General features: G+C 39.4%; 1 protein-coding gene across 3 annotated transcripts in view; it reads left to right on the forward strand.

Moving 5' to 3' along the window:
• Positions 1-27,108, forward strand: part of LOC148337949 (pro-neuregulin-2, membrane-bound isoform-like) — a 50,899-nt gene extending 23,791 nt beyond the window's left edge. For 2 of the 3 annotated variants that reach the window (XM_088294786.1, XM_088294784.1), the window contains 10 exons: positions 433-551; positions 2,439-2,562; positions 8,196-8,254; positions 12,809-12,832; positions 15,391-15,493; positions 16,732-16,861; positions 17,542-17,669; positions 19,483-19,695; positions 21,996-22,179; positions 24,309-27,108. In XM_088294786.1, coding sequence (XP_088150912.1) covers positions 433-551; positions 2,439-2,562; positions 8,196-8,254; positions 12,809-12,832; positions 15,391-15,493; positions 16,732-16,861; positions 17,542-17,669; positions 19,483-19,695; positions 21,996-22,179; positions 24,309-24,785 — 1,561 coding nt within the window. In that variant the 3' untranslated portion in view covers positions 24,786-27,108. The remainder of the gene's footprint in view (positions 1-432; positions 552-2,438; positions 2,563-8,195; positions 8,255-12,808; positions 12,833-15,390; positions 15,494-16,731; positions 16,862-17,541; positions 17,670-19,482; positions 19,696-21,995; positions 22,180-24,308) is intronic. The other variant, XM_088294785.1, reaches the window with a different exon arrangement.
• Positions 27,109-27,821: the final 713 nt, after the last annotated feature.

Here is a 27,821-nt window from a genome sequence, read left to right on the forward strand (position 1 = left end):
TATTTCAGAAGTTTGAATCAAGTTGGTTGCCCCTTTCAGAAATCCGCCCCCACACTTTGGAATTCACTCCTGAAAGGCAGCCGTGGGTCTATTTTCGAAAGCAAATTCAATTCACAACTGCTTTTAACTCATCTTCTGCTTCACTTACATGATATAAAGAATAAAAAAAACAGTCCTTAACATATTCAGTAACGGCTGCTTTCTTTCTTGTCTGTTTAAATCACAAAAAAGAGTTGATATTTTTTTCTGATTTAAACTGACAACAATGGAAGGCTGTAAAAAAACCTATAGTGATAATGATGTATAAATGCATCAAACTGCAACATTATGATAATTTAAGTTGCAACAATACTCAGGAGTGTTAATATGAGTTTCAGATTGCATTTTGGGTGAGCAAAATATGCATTTATACCTTTTTTTTTTTTTTTCCAGAAAAAATTCCAAGGTGCTGATCAGTCGAGTGCGTGTGGAAGACTCTGGAAACTACACTTGTGTGGCGGAAAACTCAGTTGGACAAGAAAACGTCACAAGTATTATCAGCGTACACATCTGTGAGCATTTAACAATTTTAACTTCTTTTTTCCCCTTTTTCTTGAACCATGGTACAATTATGTCCTCAAACTTTTTCTCATCCTGCTCTCTTTACTAACAGATCATTTAGTTTAAAGTCACTCTTATATCTAAAATATTCCACCCATTGGTGTTGCTGAGCAACTGCATCTGTATAATAATCCATAATGTTAGTGTAATTTATTATTATTTTTTTTAAATGATCTATGCATCATTTTCATATTTGGATATGAAGGCGAGATAACTTCCGGTCGCTAGTCTAAAATATACTCGCAGTTTGCTAAAATGATGTCAAGTTACCGTAAAGGATGTATTACCTTATGATTTGCTCTAGTTATCCAGGTATTAGTGAAGCGATCAAGTCATTTGCTGTTTCACAGTCCATACAGGTCCATGTGAACATAAACTTGCATGGCTTATTTGAGACGCTCAACCCAACTTTGTTGAGAGGGCACAAAAACAACCACAAAATAGAATAGAAAGCCTTTATTGCAATGAACTTGAGAAAAAAGAGACAACCAATAATCATAATGATAAGCATATACTACAAACTGCTGGAAGATAAATGTTCCCACACAGCTTCATGACGGGGTGGCTGATATAATTGCCTCAGTATAGCCGAATGCCTCGCATGGAATGCTGAGAGTAAGGGGGAGTGAGAGCGCACAGTTTTGTGAGTCGCCAAGGAGTCGACCATTGAGAAACGAAGAGAATGATGGACAGACTACCGTTGTCGATTAGATGTTGCTTCTTGGGGCTTAGGCGGAAGGGACGTATGATCTGCCTTGCCAATGTGACAGTAATGCATTTTTTTAATTTGATCTTTTTTACACCTGCACGCCACAAAGTTGGCTGGAGGAGCTCTTCTTTCGTCTTTAAAAGGTCACTACTTCTGAGGACATTTCCATCTTGAGAAGCACCAGCTCCTAGGTGTAAAATATATCGATTACAAAATCCCATATTAAGACAATCTTAAAGAATGATGTTAGTTGTCCTCCATCCAGATGGCGTCCTGCTAGTGTGAAATGAACAAAAAACAGATACTTGTATGCCTAAAAATCTTTCCAAAAGATATTGATCATGAGCTATTGGGTATACAGTCCCATTTTGCCACTGTCAACGCGCTATTAATCTAAAACACAGGTGTCAAACTCCGGTCCTAGAGGAGCGCTATCATGCATGCTTTCCATGTCTCCCTGCTGCAACACACCTGATCCAAATGATCAGGATCGTTATCAATGTTCTTCTGAGCTTTGCTAATTAGCTGTTGTTGCAGCAGGGAGAGATGGAATACATGCATGAAAGTGGCCCTCGAGGACCGGAGTTTGACACCTATGACCTACACAAAGGTTGCTCGGCCAATAATGCAAAAACCTTACCTGTTATATGACGAGCAAATCAAATTAGAATTAAAAAAATAAGCACTAGAGACATCCATTTGGCTTCTTTTCCAACCCATGCTGCTGCATTCTGAGAGTTTAACTTTTTCATGGTCTAAGTCTACAATGGAGTGTGTGGGGATGCTACATCTTGATATTTCCCCTTTGACCAACTAACAAGCGCAAACTTCATCTTCACTTTTCTCCTTTCCTCCATCGCGTCGATAGACTGTTGCTCCTGGCGTCAATTTTACCGTCCCATAAACCATTGTGGCTCAAGTCATGGCAACAACTAACTCCGCCAATCAGAAATGTTGCCTTTGCCACTATAGGATTCTGGGTAGTGTTTTTTTTTCCTTAATTCATTTATGGCAATAAGCTTTTCACATAAATAGTTACACTGGTTGTAGGATAAGCAACAAAGTAACTTTCTTTTCAAAGAAAAGACCACTTCATTGACAAAACATCCATTTGTTGTATTTATAATAGTAACCACCACCACCTTATCCCTGGGTGTGAGTCATGTGAGGCACTGCAACGACACGGAAAAGGCCTACTGCATCAACGGTGGAGACTGTTTCTTCATACATGGTATTAACAAGCTTTTTTGCAAGTAAGTTGACTTGTCTTCCATTCTCTCCACGATCACAGTGCAGTCACTCCTCTGATCTCGTTTTTTTACTGTCCTATGATGTTTTCGTGTTGGGGTTCAGACTTCTTCTGTGTAGTTCTTTTCGTTGTTTTCTGTGCAATAGTTTAATACAAATACACGACAAATCAGTGCAGCGGGCCAATGACACTGATTCAATTAAATACAGCGATGTCTTAAGATACTTTATAAGTTCTAAGTTGTGCCACTTATGTTTTTTTTTCAGATATGAGGCAACATTTTTCAGATTTTTTTTGCCTGGACTTGTAACTGCAAACTTGAGATACAACCACTTTTTGGTGACAGTGACCTCAACTTAAGTTATAAGCAGAAGTACCAGGGGACTCCAAGTCCAGTCGTCTGGAGCCCCTATCCAGCCTGTTTTCAATGTTGCTGCTACAACACACCTGTTTCAAATGATCAGCTCATTGGCAAACTTTGCACATGCCTGTTTGTGACCTCCCATTTGAATTAGGTGTGTTGGATAAAATTAATGTTTTGCAACTGATGCATTGTGTTCAAAGAGCATATTGGTGACTTAACCATTACTGAAACACAATACATGATGGTAATGACCAATTCTGTTATTTAAGGCAGTTGTGGCAAAAACCTAACTGCTGGCGGTCAAATACATTTGTATTGTGCAAATTTTCAAAGTAGCGAGATCAGTTACTAATGACGATAGATTTGATGTTGGGTACTCCCGCACAATCCAACAAGAACCTTTGCACAGATTTGATTGAGAATCATAATAATCATAATAATAACAATACAATTTGACAGATTCTTCATCATTTTAAGTATTATTATTTTTTTAGTCCAGATTTCCAAAAGTCAACAGTATGAATTGTCACTTCATATATTTCAAGTCAAAGTCTGCATAAGATTTAGCCAATCAATTCACAAGGCCTAAAATTGGTAATTTGAGCCTGATTAGAGTCTTCCATCTCTTCTATATACTGTGTAGTATGTTTTCATATCTTGCCACGCCAAAACTTCACCCATTTTTGGTTAGGCAGTATAATTTGATTCCTAAAAGTATCGGTCCAGCCAAGATGGCCCAATATATTGTAATATATAACGTATATTTTTGATCATGAAACTGAAATTAGTATCATTTTCTTTTTTGTCCATTAATTTTGGCTACTTTTAAAATGGAATATGGCCACATTCCTCTCCACTCTGAACAGGTTTCTCTCGAGTCACTGAAGAGACCGATAATGAACTCTCCATTGGAAAGCATTGTTCTTTCATTGTTACTTTCACAGATTGAAGTGGACAAGAGTAGTAATGTGCATTTGCATTTTGGTGTTGATCGGTCGCCATTTTAGACAATAGAACTCCCAATTTGAGTAATATTCACTCGCTTGCCTCCCTGCTGTGACGTGGACCACTGAAACGGAAAAAAAATCAAAAGCCAAACTCCAAAAGGGAGCGTGCCGATTTGTTGTAAATCTCATCCCCCAAAAATTTAAATCACTACAAAGTCATTTAGGGGCGGGCATTCTAGTACTCAAGTAAGTGTCCCTTTAAGGAACAGTGAGGAACCAACTGGTATTCTTGAAGGATGTGGTTCACTGTTTGTGTTTCTCCACATGGACAGGCAGGGCTTGTGTCGAGCCCCCAGTTGTAAAAACTGCCCCAACCTTTGTCCTTGATTTGTTTAGAGTTACCCGGTTTCTTCTGTTGGAGTTTGATCCTGGCGACAGTATTTCATCATTCTTGGGTAGCACTTCATTGTGATGCTATCTGTCTTGCATTCCAACTGCAGAAAGTGGCTTGACATGGGTCAATTTCCTATACAGTTAGAAAGCGTCAGGGAGACTTAAGTTGTAACGCAAGGTGGTGTGAGCTTCGTTGCAAGAACATTTAAAGGGACAAATTAGAACAGTTCTTAAACTGCTAAAGTGTTTTCACGTTTTCAATAAAATCTAACGAGGGAGGCATCTTGACTTGAGAATAAAACAAATTAAGTGATGGTAATGAGGATGGTAGAGGATCTGAGTATACGTGCTGCTCAGAGATAGCAAGATTACAAAGTGATTTTGATGCAGTATTATAATGCGATGCAATCTAACTGTTGGAGAACAGGTGTGATGTGTTTTTGGCCTGCGTGTGAAACAATCTTTGTTTCTCTGAAAGAAAAATCATGCAGGACAGTTTAGCAGACGGGTCTCAGCCAAACTGGGCGGGCCAGTGCAAAAGGGGATGCACCTTGTGACATATTGGAGGCAGAACATCAATCTAGACCAGGGCTGTCCAAACGCGGTTGTCGAGGGCCGCTGTCTTCTGTCTTTTGTTCAGCATGTCTCCGTGTCGTTATCAGGCTTCCTCAGAGCTTGCAGATGAGCTGATCATTTCAATCAGTTGTGTTGGAATATAGCGAGACATATAAAACACACACGACAGGACAGCGGACCAGAACTGGACATGCCTGATCTAAACCTCACTTGTGCACTGGCCACAACTAACACTGACACAGGGTGGTCCAATGAGATTCATTTCATTCATAAATATGTAAACAAAGACCATCAAACCCTTTGCATTATATTTTCTTAAATGATCGCAGTGAGCAGCAAAACAATGGGGGGAGGACACAAATAATCAGGGGTCAAGACTCTAATTCACAATTAATGCAACACATTCAAAGGGAATGAAAGGAGCTGTCATTATGTCAATTGGATTTGACGTCCCCCACAGCGGCGCAGCCCTCCCTTTCGCAGATCCACTGACCTGCACTTGTTTGCAAAATTACCGACAGCACGCAGGATTTACGTTAGTCATAGAAGCCCAAGGCTTTTAGAGACATTCATGTAGTGCTTTCTATTTTAATGGAAGTCAACATTTTTTTTATTGCAAGTCTTGTGAGAGCCCTTTTGTGTGACTCATGATTCACATCAGGGAATGTGTCTTGAGAATGGCAAATTCACTATTTTTATGTGTTTTTTTTTTGTTTTGTTTTTTTCTGTTTAGGGCATGTCAGGTTAAACCAACAATTCCAATCTCATCACATTGCTTAGCCTCCTGGTTTTGGTTGAGTCTTGATTAGCTCTTATTATTATATAATTAATAAAAAAAATCTCTGAAATAGAAATATTGTACATCTGTACTTTATGTTGTGGCGGCTATGTATTTTAATAATTCAAGATGGATGGATTCTCCACCAGACATTATAAGTATTTATTCTATTCCCGAATAGAGTATGCTGTGTATCAGTGTCGGTCATGTCAGGTCTTTTGTTTGTTTTTGTCACGTCCCGTTTCAGTCATGCCATGTCTTTGTTTTGTTCTCCCAGCTGAGTGGGGGCGTTTCCTCCAGCGCTCGTTCCCGTCCCGTGTCATCATGGCTGGAGAGACGCGCCCACCAGCCACACACCGGTTCCACGTCAGTCACGCAGCTGACTCTCATTGAACTTCTGATTAACTGCCTATTTATGCGCTCAGGACCGACTGCTTGATGTCGGAACATTGCTTCCTTAGCGTGAATGTCACGGTCGCTCCCCGATCTCGATCTCGATCTCGATCTCGATCTCGATCTCGATCTCGATCTCAATCTCAATCTCGTTCTCGTTCTCGTTCTTGTTCTCGTTCTCGTTCACGCCCTCGCTCCTAGAGATCTGTCACTGTCCATGTTTCCTCGTCATTTTGTTCTGTTTAGTCACGTTTAGTTCCTCTTTGTTATTTTGCACTTTGTCACGTTTGTTTGTTTCTCCCAGCACCTTGTTGCCCTGTTAAGTTCACTATTAAATTCCCTCTAAGTTACACTTTGCCTGGCTTCCCTGCATTTCGGGTCCTCCCCCAACCTCGCTACAAGCGACCCTGACACTCACAATGATGTTCACATTTTGACATCAGGAGACCAAGATGACCAACAAAACAGTTGATCAACAATACCTTGCCCCTGTTCTCAGAGGGATGGAATTGGACATTGTGATGGATCAAACAACTGCTTTGAATTTTGCCATTCAGCTCCTTGTTATAGAAGTTGTGCAAAATGATCCAAAATATTAGACAGTTGGAGATTTGCATTCACAAGTTTAGATAAGTTTATCCGTAAAGGTTATTGCATATACTTTAGGTTTATCATGAATTTTCACCCAAAAACTGGAATAGCCTTTTAATGAATGATGACATATAAGCTTTAAAAAGGTAGATTTGTTTTTGTTTCTGTTTTTCCTAGTGCAGTGTGTGTAATGCAATATTAATTATTTCCATTTCCATCAATTTGCTATTAGTCTCAGTAGTCACATGATTATAGAAAAACACAAGACTGTGAAGTGGGAGATCGCAATCTGTTATGAGTTGGCAATGTTATTATTCTCAGCCAGACACCAAACCTTGAGACTGCTTCCTACACAAGAGTCAGATCAACAAACATGCTTTATCCATTGTTGTTGTTAAGACACTTTTTTAGCATAGATATTTTTCAGCTGATGTCCGAGAACCAAAGAGAAAGAAAATGACAGCTAATCGGCAGACAGACACTTCCACAGTTGTGCATTGCCAATAAAAACTCTTCAATCATTTTCGAACAAAACAATAGAAGCTGACGGGGATGTTGTTGGATCTTTGCTGCTGACTTTGATGACATCGGCAAAATTAAGTATCCATTGACTGCAGCGTTAGTCGAAATGCAGCACTGGACTCACACAGCAGGCAAAAGCCTGCCCGAACTGTATGACACACTTCTGATACAATGATATAAAATGAGTTTAAAATTTGACAGTTTGAAAGTTTTCTTTTCACCTCTAATTTTGCCAACACCTTCTTGTCATGGTTTCGCACAGCAAAGCTGTTCACACCTGCCTCTCAGACGAGCTATTTAAAGATCCAAAATCAGCCAACACCTTTCGTCTCAGGTTTGCAGAATCACATTGCAGATCTTCGCGCCCGTTTTTGCACCCACAAACCTTTCGTAAATCCGGCCCTTGGTGTCTGATTGATTTTCATTTTTGTTTGAAGGCTACCTTTTAGAGAATGGAAAAAGAAAATAAATTCCATATCCAACACTTTTATTCAGATCTAGTAATAATGCTTCTATTCAGCTGCTGAAAAGTATTGATTCAGAAATGTTCTTATTATTGCGCTTGTAGCTTGCAGTGGAGTCGAAATGCACTGTCAGATATGAGTTACATCGTATAATCAGCGTCTTTCCTACACTTTACCTTAGTTAGTGTTTATGTTCGTTTTACTCATTATGTCGCACAAATGTACCCAATGAAGTGCCCGGTAAATGTCTGTACATGTTTATGTGTGTGTATGGGTTGGGTGTTTGCCAACCTTACTTCCCAGACTACCATCACATGACCTTCATTACCGTGATGATGCCCTTACTGTATCACTGTTTCATGAATTGATGGCAGTGATGTGACAGTATGCGGGACATCTTTTTTCTGTATTTGGTAGATTGTGTTGTTTCTAATTCAACATTCTTTGTGCTTTCTTGTGTCTCCTTCCTCCCCTTTCTCTCCTCTCTTTTCTGTCTCTGTGTTTGGGTTTTACCCCTAAAAATTCCCAATATCCCCCCTCTCCTGTCCCTGTAATCTTTAACCCAAAATCCTTCTCTTTCCCCTTTGTGTCTTGTTTTCCCTCCATCAGGTGTCCCAATGACTATACGGGGGACCGCTGTGAAAACTCCGTCATGGCCGGTTTCTACAGTATGTCCATTTGCTCTTGTCTGTCTCCTCCCACTGACATGCCGCATGCTACATTAGAGGGCTTGCACTCTACATAATGTATATACAGCATACGTGTGTCTGCATGCTGTGTGCTCACTCGTTTTTTCGCTACTCCTCTGGTCAACACTGTCATTTGTTACATTTTAGATACATATGCTCTTTCAAACTATTCCAAAAGTTTATATTGCATACTAGAGAGGATTGCATTTATTGGTAACTGTCATTAAAGATAGTTGACCCATTGATGTTGCTGAACCATTCAAGACAAAACTGCAACTCAAAAGCATAATAATGTATATGGTTTCCTTATATAGTGGCCAGGGGCATTTGATTTATTCAAGTACAGAGCATACAAAAGTCTCCCACATAACATACGGAGTCAACTGCATTATCCGCAAGGGGAGATCTTGCATTATATGCACTTTGCGCACGCCAATGTCCTGCACAGACTCCAGTGTGTCTAGTTTCTACCTGTATAAAGTGTCGGAAAAACAAAACAAAAGAAATGAAAACTCCACCCAAGCGCCCAGTTAGAATGCACTTTGTGCTAGAAATAGGACATATGTTTGCTCAGACCCTCCGATGTTAAGACAAGGGGATGGGTTAAACTCTAAATTACCCCTAGGTGTTAATGTGCAGGATAATAATTTTTCCATGAGTGCCCTGGGATTTACTGGCAACCATTCCAGGGTGTATCCAGCTTGTATCCGATGTAAGCAAAAAAGGAAATCTGTATAGGGGGGGCGGTCCTTTTTTGTTTAAGTAGACGATGCACATGGCAATAAACTGAGGCTTATAGTCTTCCAGAATGGAGGCCACTAAATGAGAAAATACAATAGTACTGCCTCAACCTGTGCAATTGGACCAGAAGTGTCAATTAACGTCTTTATATGGTGAACAATACTTTGTCTTTCTGACAGTGTTTTGAATACTAGCCAACCACAATTGCTGTGGGTGCAGAATCTCATATATTAGTAAGTGAATTAAACTAAAGTGGAGCGCTTTAACAAGCCAAGTAAGGTAATGAGACAAAGAAACATCATCCATTGTTAGTGAGGAGGGCTTTCCCCTTTGTGATTATGTTTCTTGAATTGAGGCTATAGAATGGGGATAAAGCATACCCCAATGACTGTTGTTTTTATTCTCTACATCAATGGGTCATCTATAACATGATGTCATATTTGCATGACGCTAACTTGTAGGATAATGCTGTGTGGTTGAATTAAAGCAGTGGTTATAGAAAAATGAGAAGACAAATCGTCCAGCTGAGAGATGAAATTTATCGTTTCATAAGCAGCATAAGCAAGTCTGGCTCTGTCTCAAGCATCAAAATATTTTCAGTACGTACAGCAGTATATCGAGACTGCTTCTGTATTTGTATGTTAAAATCGATAGGCAGATACAACGCAAATCAATGAAAATGACTAACAACAATTTACTCTGATCTACGTATAGCATTATCCTTGGACTGCATATACAGTCTGACAAATCACTGATGGAATCAGACTGCTTTGCAATCAGCATTTTCTGAATACCTGATTACCACTTATTCCAACATGTGTGCTTCACATTGTGTTTAAATCCCGTAAGCATTGTCAAAACCAAGTGCAGCCGAGCTAGTCTGCTTGTATCCTCTAGACCAGGGGTCACCAACTCCAGTCTTCAGCTCACCAGCAAGCTCAGCAGAAGCCTGATAATGATCTTGATCATTTTGATCAGGTGTGTTGGAGGAGAAAAAAAGTCTAAAATATTCAGGGCAGGGACCATCAAGGACTGGAGATGGTGACCCCTGCTCTTAGCAAAACCGTGTTCACTGTCTCCTGGCTGGTAACTCTTAATGAAAATCATTTTTACTCGAGCAAACTACAAATTGGTTTGTCTCTGCTTTGCAATTTCATGAGGAATATGAATATCACACATGAATCTGATACTGACATCAGCACCAGACGCAATGATTTCAATGATCATGTAATTTTGCCTAAAGACCACCAAGGATATAAATGGTGGAGGTGGTCATGCTTGTTGTTGTTGCATGTACTCCTTGCACTGTTGCAAAGTACTCACTCCCTAAGCAATGAGTAAAATTGATTGGAAAGTGCTAAAAATTTAATTTATAATAATTTTATTTATAACCCTTTTTTAAATAGTTTATAACTTAATAAATATATATATACATACACACAGAGTAAAATGTACTCTACAAATTGCAGCTATTGAATGTTTCTGAATAATGAACAACCATTTTGTTTCCTTATTTTTTATAAAACCAACTGATTTTATTTCCTATGTGCATGGCAGCAAACTGTACCTTATTGTTTAGAAACATTTTCGGAAGGGCGATTTCAAGTAAATATAACTATCAGCCTAAACTTTGCATTAGGTCTATCAAAAATATGAGGAATTAAATAGTCTTTAACAGCCTTTGTGCAACTTCACTTTAGCCGTTAGCATTTTAGTATGCAACAAAATAATACAGTTGCTTCTTTTGTGCATTTATGAGCTTAGACAGTCGAACTAGGAAGATGATAGTATATCCAGTAGTAAAAGTTTTGGTAGTGTGAAAAGCCCTAAAATTATGCTATGCACCTGTGTGACGTGGTCCCTTAATTCCATTCACGACGCTGTTTGGCCGACTTGGTGGGCCTGAAATACTGACTCACAGCCAGACTAAAGCACTGAGGAATGCCCACCTCTGGTCAAAGCGCTGTTGTGCATCTCACACCCTTTTGTTTTGTAGTTTCCCCTCAAAGCCACAGACGTACTCAGCGCACGCATCCCATTTTAATGACGTAGTTGCCGTACGATTGTTGGTGGCTCAGGTTGCCAAATTATGCCCATTTCCATCAATTTGAGACTTATTTACAGTGTGTTTAGTCAGGTTCTCTCTTTGTGGTCTAACAAGAGAAAACATGGGAAAACATTGGCCCCTGTGAATGAGTTTGTTCACAGAAATGCTCAAAAACGAATACACTCCGTTCAGTTCACGTTTCCCATACTAGGAACAAATTTATGAACTTTTGTTCATTGAATTCTTTCAGGTTCAACACTCGGCCCCAAAACAAAACACATCAATGACAATAATTCCAAAAGACTATGTAGCAGCTTTAGCGGACACAAACCAAGTTTAGAAGGCAAAGTCGACAGATTGGAGGCCGAAATGCCCAAATGGGAGATGCTAGACTAGAATTGCACTGGCACCAAAAGGAAACGTTACCCCCATTATTACGTTGAGCGCAAATATGGCCTCTGGAATTTGACTTGGCCTCTCTAACACTTGCATAAGTTTAATTTTGAACCACGTCATTGTAGATTTTGTTTTGTTTAGAATCTTTTGGTTTGTTGGGATAAACCATCCCAGTCAATCTAACTCGGATAACTTTTTATAAAGTAACATATTTAGATAATTTTCTTCATTATGAAGGATGCTCTACGCCAATTGATTTTTTTTTCAGTCCGGTGAAAAAATACAATTCTCGCACATTTTTAATTGGTAAACAATTGTATCGTTCCAACGGCAAAAATGTATTCAAAGTCCAAACCAATTAAGGGACAAATCTTTAATTTCTCAATGTTTTTGTAAGAGCACTAAAGTCAAAAGTTTCATTTTAGGTGATAGTTCTCACGACTAATTTGTGACCACTTTGTAAGGACAACACACTGTTAATTCTGTGTTCTGAATCGTGTATTTGATTTCATCCTCAAGCTTTGTCTTGTTCATGCTTAATTCCTTTTTCCTTCTTTTGCATGGTTGCATTCTTTCAATGTGTTTAAAAGAACACTTTTGTCTGTTTGAAGTTCTTATTGATGCCCTGCTTGTGTTCAGAATGGAAAGCCTTCTCAAAATGCAGATCGGGCTTCGGTGGAAAAGAGCATTTTTTTTCAATTTGGATTTATTTATTTATTTTTTTGTACTGATGCATGCAAAGCAACAGAAACTCATATGTACGGTTCTAACAGCTCCGGAAAAGGCCATGAGTGGAGTAGAACTGCTTAACTAGGGTTGTCATTTGTCAAATGAGATATAGCATTATCGTCATTGTCTGTACGTCGTCACCTGTCGTCAGCATTTATGTTAGATACCATCTTCAAGCTTTTTTTTTTCCTCTTTTTTTTTTTTTTTTTGGTGTTGTATTTTTTTCGTCTAAATGTTCTATAAATAGGCTGTAAGTTAGGTGGCTTCTTGTCCGTTTGTCTCAGCATGCACTTTCCCTGCCTGCTGACTTCTCTTTTGTTCTTGATTCGTTTCATTTTCTCCCTTTTGCATTGAAGTTGTTTTCGTCAGTTTTTTTTTTTCTGACATTTTTGGGGTTCACAGAGCTGAGGCTGTGTGACTTGTCTGTCTGTTACTGGACAGCATGTCTGTCAGTCAGCCTGACTGACAGATTACAAAGCACTAATGAATTTCCTGGTTCAGCCTGTACAGGGAAGGAACATAATATACTGCAGATCCTCTCCAAAGTGAACATTACAGCTGACCCTTGTCTGTCTCTTTCCTTTTTTTTTTTTTACCACAACAACATTCTGCGCTGGCAGAGCTTCTCAGAATTGAATTTATGGGTATGGAACATTATTATTTATTTTGCTGTGCTTTAAACGTTTGCCAAGATTGTGTCACAGTCACACATTATTGTGCCACCTTCTTTTTAAAACCAACAAACCAGTCCTTCCTTTTCTTCCGCCCACTAACCTGATTTTAAGACTGGCAATCCCTCTTCCCCCTTCTCTGCATGCACTCTTCTTTATAGAATAATCTGGTTAAGGAGGAAGAAAAATGATAATTGGGATGAATACCTTAAAGCTAGAAAGGGCAGAGGCAAGTTTAAGAGAATGTAAAGGGCCTAGAATGGAGTGGATCATGTAGAAGGCTCAACATGTGGGAATCTGAAAAAAATGCCACTGACAAATAGTTTTGCAAAGTATTGCCGAGGGCTAGAAAAGCCATGACCACATTGTTTGTCCTAATTATTGTATCCTTGATTGAGTCAGTGTCAGAGATAAGGCAAAGCGAGGGCTTGTCCTAAATCACAAATGCAGTTGGCTCTGCTGTGCAGGCGAGCTTTGCCATTCCAATTCCCTTGGCTTTCGGTATCAGTGCACAGTGAGACACACGCAATGTGGGGCCAAGGCTCCCGTTGGCTTGTCAATTCCCACTCAGGCCCTTTATTTAGAAACCATAGCCCATGTCCTGAAGGCGAAAGCATAAGTTAGGTAAAGATACTTGAACTTGTACTGACCAGCCACAACATTATAACAAAAAAGAAATTGTTTGGCTTGAAAAACAAAAGCAAAAATCATTACCTTAATTGTAGTGTTCAGTGCTGTGGAATCATACTCATACAATTAATTGATCTAACAAAAATATTCGTCAAAGATACTGCTTTTGCTTTGGATAACATACTGTGCAAGTGGTCATGATGTTGTGGCTGGTCAATGTATTTGTTAAGTTCTAACATTTTTTTTGTTTGAGTGTGCTAATTTGGACAAATTAACAGTAAGTTTGTTTTAGTTTGTATATGACATTGAAATCTAACAAACTAGGGCATGACTGACAAGCTTTTGAAATCCACTTATAGTTAATGAAAGCACAGTCTTAAGTTATAGCTTCTGGGGAACAATTTCACCCCCTCGGATTCTCCTATTTCCCTATCAGCCCTATCCCACTCCTATTCCCATCATGTTTCCTCCCAATGCTCTTTTTGATATTCCCCCCGCCCCTTTTGCCCTTCTTTGTTCCCCCGTTATAATGTAGTTGCTTTTGCATTCTTCAGTTTTCAGTGTTACACCACAGTAGGGCAATTTAAAATATACATTAAATGGGATCAATCTCAGTGATCTACAGGAGCCCTGTTAAAGTATAAGATAACATATTTCCCATAATAGGGCTGTAAAACTATTGCATACGAATTATGTAACATTTTTACAACCCTTTTATAGTTTTTTTTTAATAGTCTACGACTACATGAATTTTTTTCCTTAGGTTCACCATGTCCCAGTGCTTTCTTCTTAACGATGATGTATTGGCCTCACTTCCCGAATGATATTCTGCCAACTTGCAAGGATAATTTTCCAAGTCAAGGCAATAGCAAAAGACAAAAGGTAGCTTGTTCAAATGCACAAATTAGTACATATTACATATTACATGCACAGATTTTCTGATTTTCTCCAAACCTTTCATGTATGATTTATCGTTTGTCTGAGCAATTGTATTACTATTTATCCTTTTAATCCCCCAAAATATAATTGTTAACAAGGAAATATATTTATTATTGTAGTACTGGTACCTTAAAAATTGCCACAATGCACACATGTGTGTGACCCACTTATTAAGAGTTGGGATAATAGGTAAGAAGATTAAAAATCACTATTGTCAATATTGGTAAAAATCAATTTCCTCAAATTGGAATTAAACAAAAGCAAAATGTATTTCACAAAAATTATTTGGGATTTATAACTTTGGCAGCGCTCTGAATCTGGCAATTAACTAAATAATTTCAACGTTATATTAAAAGATGAAATAATAAAAGTTCTGATTCTCATTAGAGCTCAGAATTCAGTCGGCTTTGAGTATCAGAACATTCAATGCTATTATTGTGGTGTAAACACGTTTGAATTTTTTTTGTATATTTAATTTTATTTTCGGTTTGCATTGTGTTCAAATGTCTGTTGCCTCTCATAATGTTACGTAAAATGTTGTCCTAAGTGTGATAGAAGCATTATGTATGACTGAAATGCATCTATTACTAACAGCACAGTTTTGCACACGTTGCATTTAATAGAATTACCGTAAGTAGGTTCAGTCACATGTGTGTTAAAGCTGAGTTTATTTGTAAAGTTTAGTTGGATCAATTAACTAATAAGCAGACACTGTGGAAGCAGAATTAATCAGAAGAAAATATGCCAGCTATTCAAAATTGTTTACATTACGGCAATGTATTTTAATTAAGAGCAAATTATCAGATGTTGCAGCGCATAATGTGATTACATGCAGTATTGTTTGTATGTTCTTGTGTGGATGTGTGTTGCGCATGTTTTGTGATCCTTTTCTGTGCTTTTATGTCTGCAATGCATAAACGCGTGTGTTGTGTGTATTTGTACACGTGCGTTTTCTGTCACAGAGGCCGAGGAGCTCTACCAAAGGCGGGTGCTGACGATCACAGGAATCTGTGTGGCCTTGTTGGTGGTCGGCATTGTTTGTGTGGTGGCCTATTGCAAAACCAAGTACGTCCTTTTGAATATACCTCACAAATAATACCCACTTTTGAAAGTTGTCAAAACCAAAACATGGTATCGTCATCATCTCTCTGACCTTATACATAAAATTGTCCTCGTCCTTTTTAAGTGTTTGCGACCTTTCATTTCAACCCATCCGTCCCCGCCCCCCCAAAAAATGACTGTGCTAACAGCAGAGGTTTCATAATTCATAAACATTATTTAAAGCTCAGTAGTTATCTAATATCCTATTCACATCCACTTATCGTCATTTCCGGACTACAAAAAACACTTGATTAAAAGCCAAAATAGCTGCATTTATCCTTGAAACTGGATGAATTGCCGCGGGTTTCCACGTTATTAAATGGTGCATTATCTATATTGTGGACATTTTTTTTCCCCCAAAATGATGCCAATTGCAGCTATAGTTGAAGAGCGTACCGGAACCTTACTCAGACTCTTGTTGTCACACGAGACAAATTCACAGTTGATGTCAGACCAGAGTCACATTGTAGAGATGGCTGTATTTATTGCAATTCATGCTTTTGCTCAAATTAAAGGCAATTTAAGATGAGTAGTTTGGCTCTCAATTGCTTCATCACATAGCCGCGATTATCACTTCGTGTTTTTGTCAAGTTTCATTCTGTCTCTCTCGCTTGCTTGCTTGCTCTCTCTCTCTCACTCTATCTCTCGTTCACTCTCTCTCCGTTGAACTTTCAGTTAAAGGGTCAGTACGAATAACAGCATTGCAGGATTTCATTCTGCTCCAAGTGCAAATATTTGAATTCTCTACACAAGGGACATGATCCGGTTTGGGATGATTAAGGGGACGGACAAAATCCAATTCTGTCCTGGCTTAGTTTGTCCTTTTTAAAAAACTATACTTCTTCCCGTCCTCCATTCCCAAAATGGCCGTCCGTCCGGGGTGGGAGGACGGAACATTACGTCTGTGGGATGGAATGCCCTTCTCTGCTTAAACTTGTACAATGCAAACAAACATGAGAAAAAGTTACGGTGGACCGAAAGGATAAAAAAAAAAAAAAAAAATTAAAAATACTCATCCTGAGGACTTGTAACCTATGCCATACGTTTAAGCTAAGAATGAATAATAAAATGCAATTTTCATTTATTAGGTGTTTTGTTTCAGCATTCACAGCTTTTTTTCTCACACTCAGTGAGCTGCAAAGGCATATTTACTGAACCATTTTGCCCAACTAGTTATTGTTTCCCCATTATGTAACTTACAGGAAGCACAGGAAGAAGATGCAACATCACCTACATCAGAACCAGAATCAATGCATGGAGCAACCCAACCGCATGCTGGCCAACGGGCCCAACCACCCTGGACCTGGTCCCGAGGAAATTCCCATGGTTGATGTGAGTCCAAACAGTAGAAACATACAGCAGAGACAGGTACAGGTAATTTTGATGTCAGAATTAGCATGATAATAAACAAATGGGCACTTTTGACACAATACTTCCAACTTAGTATTTAGTTCCACTTCCCCGTCAAGTGGTTTCGTTCGCAAAACCATGTCGAACCATTATGCTTCTTTCCTTGCTCAATACGCAATATGCGACAAGCCCACACCATTTACCATTGCAGTGGAGTGCTTTTAGGTCAACTTCACTAATCTAAGCGCGGGATGTGTTACACACTGCATGACAGAATACTGCTAAAGATGCATACACATTAAGTGCTGATTGTGGAAGGGGGTGTCTATTGAAGATACTGTATGATGAGGGCAGACCACCTTGCAAGAGAAGTTTTCCAAAATGCGCAGGGATTAGTATTAAAATCTTAAACCTCTTTTACGTTACACAAATGGAAGTAAAGCCCATTCGCAAATTTCTTTTTGAATGTTTTGTTGACTCCTATTCTCCTTAAAAAGGACCAGCATTGAAGTATTTATCTAATTGACCTAACACATTTTTCCCTTTTATCCGTCCAATTACACTGATGAAAAAAAAAATGGAATGGCTTGGACAACTTCAAAAGCCTCCAAATATCAATCTTCCATTTTGCTTACTAATATCTGCGTGTACATGATTTACAGTACATCTCCAAGAGTGTCCCTACCACAGAATGTGTCATCAGCCACGGAGCAGAAGGTGCTGGCAACTACGCAGGCAGCAGAATGTCTACCCGCTCACATCATTCGACCACTGCTTCACATGCATCCAGGTAGCTCGTACACACGCGACTGGGAATTTAATAACCAATAAAATGAAGGAACAGTTCTTAAACTGCGCAGTTCATTTCAGCCTTTATCTGTAAATACGAATATAGTAAATAGTATGGTTCGTGCGTAATACCGACATGAACGATGTCTGTGATTTTCACATTAACTCACAGTAAGTCTACAAAAGCACATAAACACAGAGTGACTCTCTTGGTGGGTAAAAGAAAATGTCACCTCAACAGAAAGAAAGCACTCTCTTGGATGGGATGGTGTATCATTGTAAAATGTAGACTCGAAGGATGCGTTCATGAATGATGAGGCATTGACACAAAACATTTAAAAAAAGAAAAGTCTCTTTGTTTTTGAATTAGGTTATTCAGAGAGAAAAATTGAGGTCAATTTGTATTGGAATGCGAATAATCCAGAGTATACTACATCATACATGGTAGATTTATGGTGCAGAAAAGGAGGGAATAAGGAGAAGGATTCTAGGGGTCCATGATCGACAGGGGCCCAGAAGGCAGGAATTTTAATTGTTTTTCCTCAGATTATAATTGCAGTTTATTTTAATGAAAGAGGTTATTTAGTGTTAAAGTTTTGCATTTTCAGGTGATTAATCTAAAGGATTTTATGTTCAATTACTTCAAGAAAAAGATGGTTTTAGGATATAGGGTCTCAGTCTTCCAGCAAATAATTGAATCTACATGAATTTCAGTGATTAACGCTACCCAGTAACTGTCACATTGTTTTCACAAATCTGGGAATAGTAAAAAATATCAATAAAATGCATAGATTAATTTTTTTTTAAAAAACGGCATCAAAATTTTCCGCGGGCCTAATGGCTGGCTGCGGGGTGTCCCACGAAAATTTCTTTTCATGGGGCCCAAAATCCCTGGCAGTGCCTCTGGATGTGACAAGATACAATATTAACTAAAACTACAAAAAAAAATCAAAACTAGATATTAAGAGTAATAAAGGAATTTTGTTGATTAAAATGATGTTCTATCTTTGAATATAAAGGATGTCATTACCCCTCTAGTCCAGTGCGGCTCTCTCACTGCGTACCGGTCAGCTGTTATAAAATATATTAGTTTGGTGCCATGGGAAAGGAGACGCGTGTCGCAAAAGACTTTATTACACCTCAGGGGAAATAAATGGGATGTACAACACACAAAACAACACAGCGGAATTATATCCACATGTCAACGAGCACCACATAAGCTCATTTTTTATTGATTTCGACTGTCTGGCATGTACTGCCTACAATGTCATGACTATCACATCGAATATAAATATTTTACCACAGCGAGACGGCTCCTCTTGGCTGGGGCAGGTCGACTTTTTTCTCTGACTCGCTGTGTCAGACGAGCTATTCATCCTCAGACTCGTCAATATTTAGAAGCAGATGTAATGCAGAGCTAGAAGACTTTTTTTTTTATCGATTAAGATAATAGGTGAAGAGCAGAATTCCTTAATGCAGCTGCTGGTTGTTACGGAAACCCAGCGCAACGTGAGTAAGATTAAATGGAGACGAGATAGTTAAAGTTGTAATGACTCATAACTATTTTTATTTTGTTTAATACCATAAAAGTCGATTCAATATGTTTTTTCATGTATTTGTAAATGTAACTATTTCATTCCGGTCAATTCAATGCACTCACATCTTTTAAATCAAATCAGTTTTTGCCACAATCCTAACAAGTAATTCACTTTTTAAAACTTTTCTGTAACGTGTTCCTTAACCTTCCTCTCTGTCCTTTTGCCTCAGCAGTCCTCCTGTAACCTCTGAAAGTAGTTTTGTACTTAAATCTGCAGACATGAGGAGCAGACATGGAGCATGGAGCGAACAGACAGCATGAATTCAGACTGCCCGTCCGGTGGCCTGTCCAGCTCTGTTGGAACCAGTAAATGCAGTAGTCCAGCTTGTATGGCAAGAAGAGCCCACTGGGGCTGTATGGAGGTCTCCAGTCCAGGAATGCAGTACGGAGAATCCTACGACTCACTAAGGGATTCACCTCACAGTGACAGGTAGCAAAGTTTTTTTTTATGACACCAGTTCCTGTGTTTGTGTTGATCGTAGTTGAGCGATGTGTCTGGTCTTTTTAGAAACTTTTTTTCCCATACTACAATGTGCCCATAAATGTTCATTTCAAGAGGTTATATTATAAACCAAAATTGCTTTGATCGTGTACATTCATTGACTTGGCTTCTTTAGGTTTTTGACAATGTCTTGGCTCTTTTTTCCCATGTTTGATGAGTCGTTTACAAATGCCAGAAAATACTTTTGACAAATAGATCACAGGGGGCAAAATGGGTAGCATGATTACCTCACAGTCAAGCGTTTCGAAGTTTGAATCCTGTCCGGCCCTCCTCTGTGGATGTTCTCCACATGCTTGCCTGGGTTTGTCCAGATACTCCAGCTTCATCGTTCATTATAAATATATGCTTTTTTTGGTTAATGGAGACGTTAAATTGTTGATGGGTGTAATTGCGAGTGTGAATAGTTATATAACTATTCCACATATGTCCTCAGATTGACTGGCATTAAGTCCTTTTCTTTCACCCAAAGTCAGGCTTCCCTGATACGGAACAGGATAAGTGGCATAGAAAATGAATAGTTGATAAAAAAAAAAAAATAATTCCCACAGTCTTAAAGTAGAAGTGGCAAACTGTGACTTTACGATAACGGGAGCACGGTTAAAATAATGATTATGGATTGACAGACTGACCGACTGGTGAGCGGCCTGCTGGCAAAGGCCGAATGATGGATGTAATACTCATCCACAGATTAATATTATTAATAGACATACTTGCAACCAGGAAAACTTTTGTCTGTTAATTTGTGGTGTGAAAGTGGGGAACAGTAAGATTGATGAATTAAAACAATCTCCAAATATAATCCACTTCAAAAGAAAGTATACAAATATTTTGCACATTGCCTATGTTGGGAAGGGCGGATACATGTGCAGTCTGTAAAATTATGTACATAGACAAGAACAATTGGATTTGAAGGGGGTGTAGGCATAAGTGTATGTACGATATAGGTATTTTGGGTATGTATTTTACAATATTTTGGTCAGCAAATTTTTTAAGCATTTTTTTTAGGCCTTTACCTCAGTCAGCCTGTCAAAACAATTCTCATTTGTTTTTAACTGTTGAGCAGTGGACTCCAAAGCACTAGGGGGAGCCATGGCGTATGAAACTGCACTCATTCTGTAGGCCTACTGTCTCTTTAAATCGTTTACCTCATTGAGTCAGAGGTTGCACAAACTCTATTTAGTTTCTTGGCGACATCAAGTGGCAGAAAATGTGTACAGATTTCTTTTTTATTCTGCATGAGAAGGAGCTGGCAAGTTGATGATTTGTTTCGAGACGTTCACGTTTTAGCACCAGCACCACAATCACAACATGATAGAGTGATACAATGACAACTGAAAGGTTTGCAAGATGAGAAGTGCAAATAGTTTTTTGGTGTACTGTTGACATTTTTCTGGTGTGTCAATTTTGTTGATTGCTTTTTAATTTTACGCCCTAAATTTGAAAATAAATATATGCACTTTCTATCCCTTTGTCATAAATAGTTTATTCCTTTTTTGACCTCTTCAGTTGATGACACAAATTTAAAGAAAGTACCGTAAATAGAATTGAGAGAGGTAAAATTAAACATTGAGGTTCGATTGATAGAGGTCAGCAGAGACACTGAAGAACTGGATGAAAGAGTCAGATTTGAAGAAGTAAGATATTGACCATCCGTTGCCTTATTTAACATAACTTTTTGATGTTTTCAACTCCAAGACTGGCTGAATGAGGCAAATGCATCGTGTCTCATGCAGCCTAAAAAAACTTTTGAGTTTCTTCTTTCCCCGATCTGATTTACTTTCACAACTTGCTAGTGATGGGAACAGCAGTCAGTTTCATTGTATTGAATCCCCTGTGTCCAGGGGCGTGGTGGCCATCGAAAATTTTGGGAGTTTCCCGAATGGCCTGTCCATTTCTGGACGAAATTGGCACACATCAGAGCCCTCCTCCTTCAATGAATAAGTTTCAACTTTCTGGACATGTAGGACGTCGCTGAACAAACTCAGAAGTTAAATCAGTGTTTTAATAGAGTTTTTAATTTTTTTATTTTAAGTTATGTATCTGTACTTCTACTTTCGTATCTGAACAGACTCTACGTTTGCCACCTCTCAAGGTTTTACAACATGGAAAAGAGAGGGGGAATAAGAAACAACTTGCATGCCATTCTTTTTTTCTGGATATATCTAGTTAAAGTTAAAAGAGTGAATCTTGTGAAGGAGTAAGCACTGCGTCTGTCCATCCCCACGCAGATATGTGTCCGCGCTGACCACACCAGCTCGCTTGTCTCCGGTGGAGTTCCACTACCCGTCGCTGCCGCCCCAGGTTCCCACCTTCCACATCACATCACCCAACACAAGCCACGCCCTCTCCCTACCACCTGCCGCAGCAGCCTACCACAGAGATGATGACCAGCCGCTGCTAAGATGCCCTGATGTATGTACACAAGCCTTCAACATCATTTTACAGGATACTACCCTTTTATTTCTTTTTTTTATTCATGGTTGAATGTTGTTTTTAATCAACTATTATTCAGTTTTCGCACGAACACGCCATCTGTGGTCATATTAACCCTTGGATGCAAGGGCTACCAATACATACACTCTTCCATGAGTGGGGTCAAAAATGACCAATTAAAATCAATGTGTTTTTGCAATAAACTTAATACTACTACTACTACTACTACTACTACTAATAATAATAATAATAATAATAAAAGTGAGGAACAGCAGATTTTTTAAGAAAAAGCAAATGGTTAGTTACATTTTTGATTTTGCAAGAAAGGAGATCATCTTGAAAGGACGATTGCTGGCGACCGGAGAAGGTACTGCGAAAGACCAAAAAAGTGTTGTTGCCTTATTCAGACAAGAACTCTTTTTGAAAAAGAATACTTAAATATTTTGCAAAATCATTTACTATTACATACGGTTCTTCGACATACGAAACAATCACAGCTGCAGATTAATTCTACGTGAGAATATACAACTTTAATACTTCTAATATTGTTGCGATACACTAACCACCATTTTATTCTGATAATAACCTAAGTTGGGAAAACTATTTGTACAATATTCAGAAAACTGGCCTGCTCTGATAAGATTGTTTTTTTCTACTTTTTGTAATCAGTAGAGCTGAATTGGTTTTAAAATGAACTTCATTGAAAAAGAAAAAAAAACACGATAGTCTATTTCCAGCGAGCTTTAATTTGTATAGGTTTCTTTTCACAAAAGATATTGTTATTGTATGGAAATTGTATCAAAATCCCCTCATCTTATCAAATTTTATCGGCTAATAAAAACGATATATCGCTGTGTCGACTCCTCAGGCGTTATATCGATGCATATCGCGTCGGTAAAACAACATGTCACTCACTAATTGTCCTTCGTGCTTGTCTTTACTCATCCTTTTAAAGCCTTTCTGTCCTTACTTTTTCCAGTAGACACCCCGAGGGGCGGAATGCCCATCTGTGAAAAATAGTATATTAAAACATCAGCAAAAGCAAAGACCATTAAATGTGATGTAAACAGAGTACATAGGCTGTAAAACATGGACAAATGATTGCCAAAGGAGTTTCCCTGCAAAGTATGGAGAAAAGAGTCATCAGTAAAGCATCCTTGGGTACCCTGTACTAAATGTAATTGATTATGATTCTTCTTCTTGTGATTGTTCCTGGCTAACTTAAAGGTGTGAAATTACAAACAATTGTGTAATAGATTTATTGTTGTTTACTAGACACGTTAGTCAAGTACATGAAAATAGGCAGTGAAAAATGGATACCGTAAAGGCACTAAATCGGAATTGGGCATTTGCGCCTACAGTTTTACACCAGTCGGAGTGATGACGCAAGGTACATTTCGAACACTCAATTGCATTATAGCAATAAACATACCTTTTTGTCTTTTCTTTTTCTTGACACAAAAATAAGTGCTGAGCCATATGTCGGAGATAATGATGTGTGACCTACAGCGAGTTGCACATATACTGATAAATGGGCCGAATTTAAGCATTTTACTGACTCCCCTATCGATTTATGTGAGCAAACGTTGATTATTATAGGGTGTGTATTTTTTCAGATTTTTTTTTTCCTCGTCTTGGAAAATCGGTTAAAATGTTAAGAACTTGGGTTTTAAATTGGGCAGTGATGTACTTTAGAGTTAAGATACTTCGGTTTTTCTTCAAAGCTTTAAATGACCTCGCCCCAGCGTACCTTTCCAGGCACCTCCACCCTTACGCACCTGCCCACTGCCTCAGGTCTGCAGACCAAATGCTGCTGGAATAAGCGCAGCCTCGGGAGGATCATGCCTTTTTTGTTGCCGATCCTTCTCGCTGGCATGACCTTCCATTGATTGTTAGGCAAGCCCCCTCTCTGTACACTTTTAAAACTCTTTTGAAGCTTTCGACTCATCATGAGACTGTCGCTGTTCTGCTGTTCTTCTGGTATCTACTGTATGTGTTTCAAATTTCCTGCTAATTTATATTACGCCATATGGAAAGCGCTTTGTCACAGCTCCAGCTGTTGTGAAATGTGCTATATGAATAAAGTTGTCTTGTATTGTATGTTTCAGGATCGCAGCTTGTACAGGCAGCCTCGACGACCGCGTCGACCGTACCTGACAGAGAGCACAGGAAGTCTCCCATCCAGCCCCTACCGTCTCCCCGATGAAGAGGCCTATGAGACCACGCAGGAGTACGCCTCCTCCAGGGAGCCCATCCGGAGTCGGCGCCGCCCGCGACGGAATCGCGTCAACGGACACGTATCTCAGAGGTCAACGGGCCTACGGGACTACAGGTCACAGAGCTTCAGCCAATCAGAGGAGGAAGAGGAAGAGGAGGAGGAAGACGAAGCTCAAGGGGAGCGCACGCCTTTCCTCAGTATGCAGAACATGAACATGGACCTGCCTTTAGCCGTGCCAGGTTTCCATTCGTCGTCAGGGGCCGACACACGGACTCACCGCGGGTTGAGTCGGCCAGGGAATCGGAGCAACGGGCAGAGTCGCGGCTCACAGTCGCAGCGCTTCAAGTCAGACAACATGCCCCTTTAAGACTAACCCAGCCTCGCCCCCCTCGCCCTCTCATGCAGCCCTAATGCCCCCCCCCCACACCACTCCACCTCCTCCCACACACCTCTTCCTCCTTCTGGACTAGAGACCTGCACCAAGGAGAAATATTTTTATTTTGTATAACAGACAGATATTGTAAACAAATGAAATATTTATTTTCATTTCAGCAAAGATTGTCTACTAGCTAACAGCAAAGACTTTTTTTATAATGGGGGGAAAAATTTATATGTAAAGGTTTTTTGATTTACAGCAGTATGAGAGATGAAAATATGAGAATTACGTGCCAATTTTTTCACAAGTTAAATAGAATAATATTGTGGTGCCTTTTGCTGTATGCTGAAGTCGGAGGTCCCATTGAGTTTTGTAGCCTTTCTTATAAAGACTTCTCATTTTTATATAGACTGATCCTCTTCCTTACTTTTGCTTTATTTTTTTTTCTGATTTGGGATCCTCCTCTTTTTGAACTGTGATCTGATTATGTCATCATGCAATATTGAGTCCTTCTGTGTAAAAGGTGTCTGTTTACATAGTTTTGATTCACGCAACGCGCTCGTCTCAGACATTCGTCACTGACGCATTTGGGTGTGCTGGGTGGTTTTGTCTTTTTGGATGAACATTCATCATTCATTTCCATCTCTGCTCACCCGCCTGATTTGTTTAATCTGTGAGAAGTGGAATTGTGAATCATCTCATTTTCATGGACGTGATCAGGGTGCTGCCATAACACGGGTTGGTTTTAAGTGTGTGTGTACAGTATGCGTGCACCTCATCAAGCCTCATATGGTTGGTGTCTTCTTTTACTCGCACGTTCTTTTCACCAATCCTCACGCTGCCAGAAGCTCCATTGCACTGACCCTTCCCTCGTGAGCAGTCATTGGCCAGGGAGCCACCCACCGAAACCCACCAGTTGAAATCCAGCCTGATTCTGGCCTCCCGTGGACTGCCAAGACCACATATTTCCTATGCCAGCAGCTTAGAGCCGCACTGTTGTCTCAGGACTTCCCCATCACATTACAGCCAAAAGACTTGAGCGGAGAGAGTTTGTCATCTCAGCGATCTCTCAGTTCGCAGGCCAGAATCACACCCCTCACTCTCCTTGACCAAGTCTGATGCGTTCAGGTCAGGGCTGCGGTTTAGAACGTGTGCAGAGAAAATGGAAGAGATATGGTTTTGTTTTGTTTTTTTACATCCAAAGGCTGTCTCTGTGTGAAAGTGGCTATGCATGTTGCAAATGAGACCACATCTGTTCACTTCTGATGCAGGGGCGTAGCACATAATTCCAGGCTCACTCTGGGTTCATTTATTTTTGCGCTAACTGGAATGCTTGTGAAAATCTGAGAAAGGTCATCATCCTTTCACTGCTCATGGGAAAGAAAATTATTCACATTAAGGCTGGTTTTACTTTTCTTGAAACTCAGAGCCAATCACCCACCGGTGTAACACTAATTACTGCATTCTTGATATGTATTTCAATATTTTTATTGGTAAACTTGTGTTGCTTGGTCATATTGACTGAATGCGCCTATGTCTCCGCCCGCTCCTTCCTCCATCCCCACACATTCATGTGTTTCTTTACCCCTTTGAGACCTTCAGAAGCATTTGTGAATCAAGGCCCCATCTTCTGCACACTATTACAGTAGGGTGACGATGCCAGAAACTCTTAACATTTCAATTATGTACAGTGCATTGGGTCAAGCGAGCCCTCCAGGGTCAATGTGTCGAATACAATAATCTTCACACTCTTCTATCTTTTTTTTTTGCATGCATCACGGCAAAAAATAAATAAAAAGAGGAACCCCTTCAATTCAGGGGTATCATATTAGAATTCTATATATACAAACATTAATTGGCTTCATGGCTCTGAGGTCTGCCTAGTTTTGTCTTATCACTGTATTCAATCTGGGATTTGCAACGTGGAAATACTGCAAGTGAGGGTAGTGAGCTTCTAGAGCTAGTTGAATTGTTAACACTCCCACCCTCTTTGTCCTCACCCTTTACCCCTCCAACCTTGACGTATAGGTTACACACATTTAATACACTAAGCACACACTTACATGCACGAGGACACACACACACGCATACATGCAATGCCCTTTCATATCTGTGTATGTCACGCAGTTTGGCTCTATCATGTTTTTGTTTTTTTTTTTAACCAACTCCCTTTCTTCTCCTCCCCCCTGCATGTCCTAGTGGTACTGGTAGTTGGGTGCATGGATTAAGCAGTCAGCAAACTGTTTTTTTTTCCACTTGGCGAAAAAAAATGTGTATTCATTTTAACATTCAGCAATAAATCCCCTTATCTTCATGTCCATCGTTCTTGGAATATGCTAGACTTTTTGCAAGTTTTATCAAGAAAGAAAAACATGTAAAAGACAAAAAAATTAATAAATAAAATAAAGTCCAAAATCACACTATTCATATGAAAAATAAAACTTTAATCCTACCATTTACAAAAAGAGAGCAGTCATCTTTATGAAAAAATAAAGATGATTGTTTCTTTTGCTCACTGAGGTTCCTCCAGTCACATCCAGTGAAGTCAAGTCCACTACATTTGAAGACGGTCACTTCATGAAAGGATCTGGTCCAAGATGAGGTCAACAGTACATTCTGGTAGTAATATAATTTTAAAAATACAGCGCACACAAACTCGTGATGGGCAGTCAGTTGTGTGCAATTAATCACTATTTTTAAGCAACTGAAACAAAATAAGAGTGGCTTACTTGGCTGCAACCAGCACCAGTCTCATCTAGTTTGCAGTCTTAAGAACAACATGACGTCAGCTCGGGGAAGTTGAGCTACGTCCATGCAGGCATCGGCTTCGGAACATCTCTTCTAGGACCCATAATTTAGCTTTATACGACACTGGCATGGAAACATTTGTTCACATCATTCAGAGCGATTCTCCCATCCTGATTCGATGTATTTACAAATTGTTAAATAGATTTTCCACATAGTCGCTTAAGGGAATTAAGTGGGAGAAAAAAAAAAGGCCCACGCATGACATCAACGTCATTTGAG

The sequence above is a fragment of the Idiotropiscis lumnitzeri genome, chromosome 4 (assembly GCF_059441095.1).
Source record: "Idiotropiscis lumnitzeri isolate Australia: NSW breed Sydney's pygmy pipehorse chromosome 4, RoL_Ilum_1.0, whole genome shotgun sequence".
In the NCBI taxonomy this organism is placed as follows: domain Eukaryota; kingdom Metazoa; phylum Chordata; class Actinopteri; order Syngnathiformes; family Syngnathidae; genus Idiotropiscis; species Idiotropiscis lumnitzeri.